The following is a 10391-nucleotide window of genomic DNA, read 5'->3' as shown; positions in this document are numbered from 1 at the left end:
AAAATATATATGTATATATATATATATATATATATATATATATACAGAAAAAATGGAGTACTACGTAAACAGAATAGTAATGCTAATTTTTAATGTATGTACATGTAATACGTATAATAGAGTAGATACAAAATTGACAAAGAATAGTTATTTGATTGAAAAAATCTGCGTTATACAGCATAAAATAATTTTTCTTTTTTTATACCTTTACATGTGCAATGACCGAAGCAGGCATGTGCGTAGGCGAACAAAGAACAAAGCCCTCTTCTTATAAAAAGAAAAAGTTTATTTAATGACATATATAATTTTATATTGTATTATTTTTACGTCATTGTCATATTTCTACATCTTTTTAAACATATATATATATATATATGTATGTACATACATTATATGCAATATATATACATATAGTATATATACAAATCAAAATACTATTGCAATAAGTTTTATTATAAATAATTTTATTAATTTATTAATGAAATACGAAACTATTGTTATTATTATACACATATTTGCCATTCTAACTGTTATTCTTAATTTTTGTGAATTATATTTTTCTTACATAGAATGGAATATGTCACTTTCTTTAAATTAAAACACTGGCTCATTAAAAAGTATTAAGACATATCTCTAATACGAGCTATGGTTCTTATAGGAATACATAATAAGAAAACGCAACTAGAACACGCAATTCACAATGCGGGTTACTGGGCAAATCTTGGTATGCATGTTTTACATTATGTACTACGCCACACTAGTTTGAAGAGATAAATATACCTTTACAGAAATTATGGAGAAACTCTTTTGTCTAAATGATTTTTTGTAGCGAGTTTTTTGTGCATTGTTTAGATTCATCTTAATTTTTCTATTGATCTCTTTCTTTCTCTCTCTCTCTCACACAGAATAAAAATTCATCGTTCAAGTAAAGCGCGCTTGTGTTTCGTGTAGATTATACATATACATATGTATTAATCGATGTATACTAGGTCTTTCTATACTATATATGGTACAAACGTCAATGTTCGCCGTGTTTTAAAGGTCAATAGAGTTTTAAAGTAAACATTTGCGTACTTTACTCATTTTATTAAAACTTTTGTTAAGTGTGTCAACATTAATCATTCAATATCGTTATCTTTAGTGATGTAATAAATCTTTCATTAAAGAGCATCAGTTATATATAGATTATAATATATTTTATAATTTCCTCTTTATAAACCAATACAGTTAGTATACGATGTAAATTTCGGGAATTAAAATTCTGAATTTTAATCTTAATTTAAAATTATACCATTTCATGAATTGCTTCATTTTTATATAATATTTATGTAATATTTACTTAATATTTAATTTGTTCTGAAAACAATAAATATAGATAATACAATCTATTTTGTAATGTAAAATATTATCGTGTATAATTGTTGAGAATTTTCGACGCGGCGTTGAGAATTTCGACAAATCGTGTTACATGAAAGTGAAAGCATTCAGGTTCTTGATCGTCGACTTTAAGGGAATAAACCGCGTTGGACATGCCTGCTTAAAACGATTACACGAGTGACCGATCGGTGGTGAGGAACAAACACACCATCCAGCAGCCAATGCAGTCTCTCACGTATTCGCTACCCTTCAACCCCTTTCTCCTCTCTTATCGTGTTGCTCCTTTTCTCATCTTCCCTGCCCGACGTGGCACGTTCCCAGCGTCTCGTCGAGCTAGAATTCTCGCTCCGTTTACTTTGCGCGACGAAGAGGCTGACCTCGGCAGTTTACAACGTGCGCACATTAACACGTCCCACGATGTCGAGGCAAAACGATTTCTAAAATGCAATTGACATCTACAGATGCATCGATCGTTCTTTTTATTTCTTTAAGTAATATTATTAGAAAATGTAAAATTTAACACATTTAATATATTCCACAATTTAACACATTTTCCAAACACATATCGCATACATTTATATAAACAAATAGGTTAATCCATAGGACAAACTATGCGTATTTAGGACCTTAGATTAGAGTTTACGCACATATAATATTTAGTTACATAAATTTACATCTGATTGCAACACTTAATTTGAATAATATATGTATATGTAGCATATGTATGTGCATCATGGTTGAATATATGCATCATGTATGTCCTACATATTGTAGAATAATAACAAAGAAAAGAAAAACAAGAGTACAATATAACGAGAGACTACAGTGAAGAAGAAAAAAAAAGAATAATATTCCAGACACACACAATACAAGTCTAAAATTGGAGTAAAAGAATGTCTTTTAGATGTCTTTTAGACAGTTCACACAAATATATCTTTAAGATACCTTAAGATTTACATACGTTATGATTTTAAACACCTTATCATTTGGGATATGAATATTATTAGGACGTATTTTTATAAGAATATTCGTTTAGAATCGATCGAATTAACTAAAAAGTAATTACATCAATTTGACGTGTTTTAGCGACTGATTTAATTAATTTTTTTAATGAAAAGCTAAAAAAGAAAAAATTCTCTAATTGAAAGTATTCGAATTATTTGAGTACATTAAATGTGAAAGAATTATTAAATTTTTCATATTAATTTCCGTTTTAAGTATTTATTTGCACGTCTATGATAAACATACAATATGCTAATGTCACGTGTTTACGCATGGATATCGGATAGTACTGAATGGAGATCTATTAAAGTGAAATCGATCAGTGCGTCACAATACGACGACGAATATAATATACATGCTTTATAGTTTGTGAGATAAAAAACAAAATAATAATAATAATATGGTATTGCTCTTGCAGTCAATAGCTTTTACGAAGTTTTATGTAGGTACATACACGCGTAGGTTTATTGTATGTCATTAGATAAATCATGTAAAAATTGCGTAGATTTATGTTATTATCAAATATTTTTAACCAATTTTCTTTTATTTTTATGTAGAATACCATTATATGCAAGACACATCAAAAATATATTATTCTTACTAATATGTAATTTTTATTTGCATTTCAATAAATCTATTAAGTAAAATTATTTGTATTCTAATTGTAAGATTTTTGCTTTGGCACAATTAAATATATTTATATAGTTAAACATATAATTTACATGCCTAAAAATATTTATAATAATAATAATTATTTAACTATATAAGTTAATTTTTTAAAATGAATTAAAAATATCTTATTTCTTTTACTTGCTTAATTGGAAAGAAGAATAAGAGAGATAATGTAAAAACTTTATAAGGTATATGAAGTATGAGATTTGATGATTAAAATTGTGCACTTCAGTATATTACTAGAATATTTGATTTTCAATCTTAATGACGATGGTGATAACCGCAATTACAAATATGTTTTTATCCTATATGCATATATTAAGAAAAGTTATTTCACTGTGGAAAGAAACTAAAGTTACATTAGGTATATGGCATAATTTGCATACAGATAGAATAGTTACATTAGGTATATGGCATAATTTGCACACAGATAGAAAAAAAGTTTATATTATCAAGATGTAATATATATATTTAATATAGTAATCTGTATTTAAATATTTCTATTCGATCTCGAAAGAATGTCAGTAAATCAGAGAGGTAGAAAATTTTATTATATATAAGAATTTAAAATACGTTCTTAATTTACAGCGGGAATGTACCTTTCCCATTTCTCGATACCTACTTATATCGATATTCTTTGGTCTCGTCGTGCACAAGATGCTTTGAGAAAAGCAAGCCTTTATCCTATCCTTCGCTAATTATAGTCTCCGCTTTGAAGAGTAGCGGCAATTTTAAACCTTATAAAATTGAATAATCTTTCGAGAGAAGCAAGTAAGAACAGAATTATACAAACGTCGTTTTTTCGGTTATATTTATGTTTGGCACAAGTTAAATCCACTTTAAAAGTAATTGATTATTTCCATGGACGTACATTTCATTCCATATTAGTCAGGTGCTTCTTCATAAGTCCTGATTTTACATTTCTATTAATATTGTGTTCAATACATTTCTTGAAACGTTTCCCCGATTCAACCTGAGGGTATTTTCTTTTAAGATCTCAAAATCGATTTTGCTTCCTTCTGTATTTCCGCTTTTATTTTACACGTTCCATATCTCATGTAAACATTATTTTCTCGCAATACGATTTTCTTATATGATATATTCTTGCGCGTAACATAATATATCATATGAAAAGCGTACTTTGAGCTCCTCATATCTCCTTTTTGGACATAGACAAAATATTTCTATTTATGCCTGCGTTGTGCTTATATTGTTAGCTAGATTTATTGTGACAAATTGTTATGCAAATAAGAAATTTAATCACTCATTTAGAATTAAATTTTCTTTAATAGTTTAAAAAAAATTTAATAATTTTGCCTACAATTAATAAATTAAATTAATCTCTCAAATACTATTTGTTTATTATTTCTTATTCTATGTTTCAAACACTAATTAATAGTAAATATGCGGGTGGAATTAGTATTATTTGAATGTTTGAGTGTTTTATTCGACAAATCGTTAGTCCCGACTGGGTTCTTAATGAACAATCAAGTGTGGTTACGTGACACGTCAATAAATTAGTTTGACCTGATATAGCTTGATTTTCGTGTATGTACATGCAAAGACACAACAACAAGAATAATACAACATCCGGCGCTCGACTATATCTTATCATATGGAAATTTAATGGGCATCCACGTTTTTAACTCGGAAGTAGTCACCATTGATTTTTTTACATAAACAATCACCTGAAGGTTTTTTCTGTCTTAATTACAATAATTATTATTAAAAACAAATTGTATATTAATGATTGTTTTTCGGTTTATTAATATTTGAGAACATTATGGATATGTATTTAATCACAATTTTCTGAAAAAAGTTAGCGGAAACCAAATAAATATTAAACAAAATAACACGTTAAGTAGTTTATTATGATAATATTTAAAAAAAGAGTAAAAACTTAAATTAATATACGCTTTTTTATGCGAGTTTTTTTGATAAAATTGTATATTTAAAGGTTCGTAAAGAATAATAAAAGAAAGAGAATATTTTAAACAATATACAGATATATAGAAAACAATATTTGGCAACAATTTACATTTTTTGCTGCTGATGTGTAAAATGCTTCTGGATATCGATCATCTTTCTCGGTATCGGTTACTTTTTCACAGAAATGTTATTGAACAAAAACACGAAAAAAGTAAAAATTTATAATATTTGTATGTATATACAGGTACGAATACATATAAAAAATTTCATTTTTCATGTTTCCGCTATAGGGAAAAAGTTACATGATCGATATTCATATATTTCTAAGTTAAGATACTCTGTATATAAAATATAAAATTAAAGAAAAATGATTATGTAATAAATATATTTTTACAAATACTAACTACATCCTCGATATGTTTTAGAATGCTTTTTAGTTCGATTCTTTTCCTGGTAGTCTGGACTAGTTCGTCATTCGCAGAGGAATCCTCCAATGATGCCGCGTCTGCCAAACGAGCGCCCATGGGATTTCAAGGTATGCGCGGGAAAAAGGACCTCATCCCTACGGTCGCAGAACACAATGAGCTTTCTAAAAGAACGTTAGTGAATTTTCAGGTAAGCTATTATCCAACTTTTTTAATAGAATTGACGTACGAGAAGAAGAAGGAAAATTTAATTTTATGTGTTTAGTTTATTATTTTCTAAATTATTTATGAGATAAAGAGATTCCGATAATCACAGGATAAGGATTCAAGCCCGTCCGAAATTGAGGACAATCTTCTGCACGATGAGTTTGACAAAAGAGCACCGAAGGGATTTCAGGGTATGAGGGGGAAAAAGGATTATTTGATACCTGATTTTGAAGACTCCTACTTCCTTGAGGATTACGACAAAAGAGCGCCAATGGGTTTTCAGGGTATGAGAGGCAAGAAGGCTATATTAGAAAACGAATATTATAAACGTGCACTCATGGGATTTCAAGGAATGAGAGGGAAGAAATCTTTGGAGGAGGTAAGTGTGAATATTCAGTGATTAATTGAATTATTATGCTGTAAAGGCTCAGGGCGATAATAAATCAACACTAACAACTTGTAAGAATCTTATGAAATTGTTTACAAAATAGATGTCATAAATTATTGAACTATTCTGCTTTTTCTTCTTTAGTTTTCTCTATTCACATGATTAGTTTATCTTTCTTAAATATAAATGTAATCATTATAAAAAGATTCTTGGTCATTTAAACGTTTTAAATAGCAAGTTAATGTATATTAAATTAATAGATTTTAATTTACCTAAAACTTAGTCGTCGTTGTTTATACTTTATTTGACTAAAAAGTACTAAACTACAGGTGCTGAATGAAATTGAAAAGAGAGCTGCGATGGGCTTTTATGGTACTAGAGGCAAAAAAACATATGTTTTCGAGTTTCCACAAGATTATCAAAAGAGACTTTTAGCAATGGAATTTCAAGATATGCACAATAAAATAAAAGAAGAATGGGAAAAAAGGGCTCCTATGGGATTTCAGGGGATGAGAGGCAAAAAAGCATTGTACGATGAGATAGAAGAACTTGAGAAAAGAGCCCTTATGGGTTTTCAGGTAAGTTAATTGCTTAATCAGTTCTGGAAACATAAATTTTTTCTATCTAATTGAATATATTTAACTTTCAATATAATTGATAAGAAACATTTAGTTAAAAAAACATTAAAAGTTAAGAAAAAGGAATGTTTTTAATAATTATTTAATTAATTAATAAATTGTTTTAGGGCATGAGAGGCAAGAAAGACGGCTTTGAAAATTACATAGATTATTACATAGATGATCCCGACATAGATTTCGACAAGAGGGCACCAATGGGTTTTCAAGGGATGAGAGGCAAGAAAGACACCGATAAGAGAGCACCGATGGGTTTTCAAGGTATGCGAGGCAAGAGGAGTGTAGGACAAAGATTTGAGCCCAGCATGAATTTTGGATCATTAAACGAATACCAAGGTAGGATCATACGCTTACATTCTATATTTATGATAATTGAAAAAAAAAAGAAACATTTGAATATTATTATAATTAACATTTGTTAGTTATATTATTTTTCATAAAACATTCACAACTCTACAATTATTAATGACTTACAAAATAGTTTATTTGTAAGAAAGATTTGATTAATAACTTATAAAATAATTGAGTTAATTACTTCGAAACTTATGTGAGCTCTAGTTTCATAAATCTTGCTATAATCATTATAATATGTAAATATGTCAAAACTTGTGTTATCTTTAGTACAAATTTTAATATGAAAAATGATTCATGCAGAAAGTTACAAATTTCTCTTTTTATACGAGAGGTTTTGAGAAGCTGGAGACACAATTGCTCGCGATATTAACCCTTGAACACCACATTATTTTCGCCACCTGATTTCATTACACATGGGTTACGGTAACCCTGGAGTCTTCTTTTGCTTTTATCTCAGAATTTAATGCATCAATTTTAACTTCTTTTTTTTTTAATCGATACAACAGACAGTAAGGAAAAAGAATATATAGATAAGAATATCGAAAACCAAGATATTTTGAAAAAAAGGAAGAAAAAAATTTCAAAATTAAAAAAAATCGTTGTTTTTTAAATAAATTAGTTATTTTCCAAAAAAAATGATACAAGGTTTTAATATACAGAAATCGAAACATATTAAGTTGTATTTTAAGAAAAAAAAATACATTATTACGAATTATCCTAAAAAATATATTTATTCTATGAGGTTGAATTTGGGTAATTTTCAAGTAATACGATAAAGTTAGTGCAAAAGTCTTTATTATATGACATCTAAATATACAAATGAAATTATTCATTGATTTGCGTGGAACAAGCGAAACAAATTTTTGCGACATATTCTCTACACATTAGCTGTTGTCATTGCAAGCACATGTAATAAGTTTTCCTATCTAAAGCCCCTGGACAGAATGATCATCTTTGTTTTTCTATTTTGTTTACAGCTAATATATCGCGCGAATCTTGATTTTCTGGAATGTCAATGTGTTTCATGAATTCTTCGATTTGAATTCGCATTTGAATTTGATCTTGTTCGTATATTTACTTACAATTTGATTTCGAAATAAAAAACGTAATAACCACACAGAGTTAGCGTAACCCACACAATAAGTTCATGGCGTTCTATCTCGACTGGTTTGTGCACGCTGAGGTTGCCAGGCGAGGGATTTGTAGTAGGGATGCGAAAGTTTTTCCCCCCCTTGTTCCCACTCCACACTTCTGATCGTTCATAAACGCCACGCGTTTTTTCAAACGGACTAGGTTACCGTAACCCACGGTGGTGTTCAAGGGTTAAAACGAAATAAAAATTATTTGCGTACGGGAGTAGTTTTTATCAGTGTATGTTTGATTAAATGTAAGAATGGAAAGAATACGGGCTTTAGGAGTCAGGCGCAGAAGACGTCGCTCAAATAATACGCTTATAAAGCTTGAAACTTTTTTATTTAACAAACACGCTTACATGTTTCGGCTCATTTTTGAGCCCTCCTCAGAGCAAACACAAATCAACATACCTACACAAAGTAAAAGTTATTCTATCATAGTGAGCTCCCCTACATCGAGAATTAGATAAAAAGAAAGAAAAGGAAAATGAAAAAGAAGGGAAATATTTAAAATGTCGAATTAAAGAATATAGAAACTAATTTATCAAAAAACTTTAATCATATATAATTAATTATCCCGAAAATAGGGACGCTCACCACGATTACAAAGTACCGTATCGCAAATATTATTATGAATAATTCAAGAACCGGTTCCTGATATGTTGGCCAGTCGATATCAGACAGAGTGAGTAACTTTTTAGTTATTAGCTAGTATTAATGAAAATTGTAAAAAATCTCGTCAGAAGGACTTATTTACTGTATACGAACGACACCGACTGACAAGACGTGACAACAACTCGAGCTTTTATAATTTATCTATAATCGGGAGGTAGTCCTTTGGTAGGCCTAATTCTGGTATTTAAATTCTCCTTCGATGTAGGGGAGCTCACCATGACAGAATAACTTTTACTTTGTATATGTTGATTTGTGTTTACTCTGAGGAGGGCTCAAAAATGAGCCGAAACATGTAAGCGCGTTTGTTAAATAAAGAAGTTTCAACCTTCATTAGTGTATTATTTGAACGACTTCTTCTGCGCCTGACTCCTAAAGCCCGTATTCTTTCCAATTCTTTGATTTATAAGGAGTCTTGGTTAGTTTGATTTGTTATACGAATTGATTAAATGTGAAAAATATTTTCTATCACTTTTATCGCGCACTCTAGAGTGTCTACTCATACTTTTTGAATGCCCCTTATAACATTACTAGACGATATAATCGATCGAGTCTAAGTGGAACGTAACGAAGGCTTCCCAAATATTTGTCTATTATTCATGCACCTCCGAACAAACCCTGTAATGAAAAGGTAGACAATTTTTTTTATTTTTTTTTTTTATACTGTCCTTATACGCCGTGCAATTTTGAGGTTGAAATGGTCACATTGGCCCACGTTGTGTTTCCCCCGAGCAGGAATGGGCAATAGAAGACACATTCTAGCCTCGTGCCAAGTCGAAAAACGATCACCTTTCCGATATTTTGAGATGCGCGGTAAGAAAAATCCACGATGGGAGTTACGGGGGATGTTTGTGGGGGTGAGAGGCAAAAAATGGGCGAATGCCCCGTACGAGGACAACGGCCCATTCATAAGGGTGCTTGATAACACCGAGAGGATCGGCATGGATGGGGACTCGCCGACAACATTAGGTAATCGATTGGCCGACAGCCAATTGGTATCAAACATTTAGTCGCAGTTCTCTTTATCGCTTCGTTTATCTTTCATGCGTATTTAATGGCTAAATATGCTTGTAGTATTTATCAAATGTCAAGCAGTTTATCAGAATGTACAGAAAGAAAAAGTAAATGTTATCTCTTTTCACACAAACGTTCTTCAAAACATCTTCTTGAACGCATTTTAAATGCAGCATATCATTCTCAGAAATCTTTGCTAAATATTATACACTCTTCTATGTATTTACTTTGCATGCGACACATCGAGCACATTTAAATGTACTCAGTACTTGTAATATGTGTCGATATATTTTACTCTAACTGTAATAATTATTTTTATCCACGCTGTTGAATTCAACACTTCTTTATGATCAACACTTATAATCGCCCGTTCACGAATTATTCCGCGCTATTAATGTTGTAAAAAATTTTTTTTTCCTTGTATACGATGCCAAGTGACATTTAAAACAAAGCTGTGGATTATCTTACTCGCAACTACGAGACAATACCGACGCAAGGGTCCGCTTTAAAACTTTCTCTGTCGCGCATATTGTCATCGAGAAGTTGCTCACTATTGTGTACACGATTGCACGAAATAATGATA

The 10391-nt window shown here is 30.3% G+C and overlaps 1 protein-coding gene across 1 annotated transcript in view; it reads left to right on the top strand.

Moving 5' to 3' along the window:
• Nucleotides 1–9851, top strand: part of Tk (tachykinin) — a 71369-nt gene extending 61518 nt beyond the window's left edge. The window contains exons 2-6 of the mRNA XM_018511309.1: nt 5406–5595; nt 5722–5991; nt 6330–6578; nt 6746–6971; nt 9530–9851. Of these exons, the coding sequence (XP_018366811.1) occupies nt 5407–5595; nt 5722–5991; nt 6330–6578; nt 6746–6971; nt 9530–9804 (1209 nt within the window). The 5' untranslated portion in view covers nt 5406 and the 3' untranslated portion in view covers nt 9805–9851. The remainder of the gene's footprint in view (nt 1–5405; nt 5596–5721; nt 5992–6329; nt 6579–6745; nt 6972–9529) is intronic.
• The last annotated feature ends 540 nt before the right edge of the window (nt 9852–10391 follow it).

This window comes from Trachymyrmex cornetzi, unplaced genomic scaffold (assembly GCF_001594075.2).
Source record: "Trachymyrmex cornetzi isolate Tcor2-1 unplaced genomic scaffold, Tcor1.1 scaffold368, whole genome shotgun sequence".
In the NCBI taxonomy this organism is placed as follows: Eukaryota; Metazoa; Arthropoda; class Insecta; order Hymenoptera; family Formicidae; genus Trachymyrmex; species Trachymyrmex cornetzi.
Note: the sequence above shows the minus strand (reverse complement) of the source record. Positions and strands in the feature narration are given on the sequence as shown.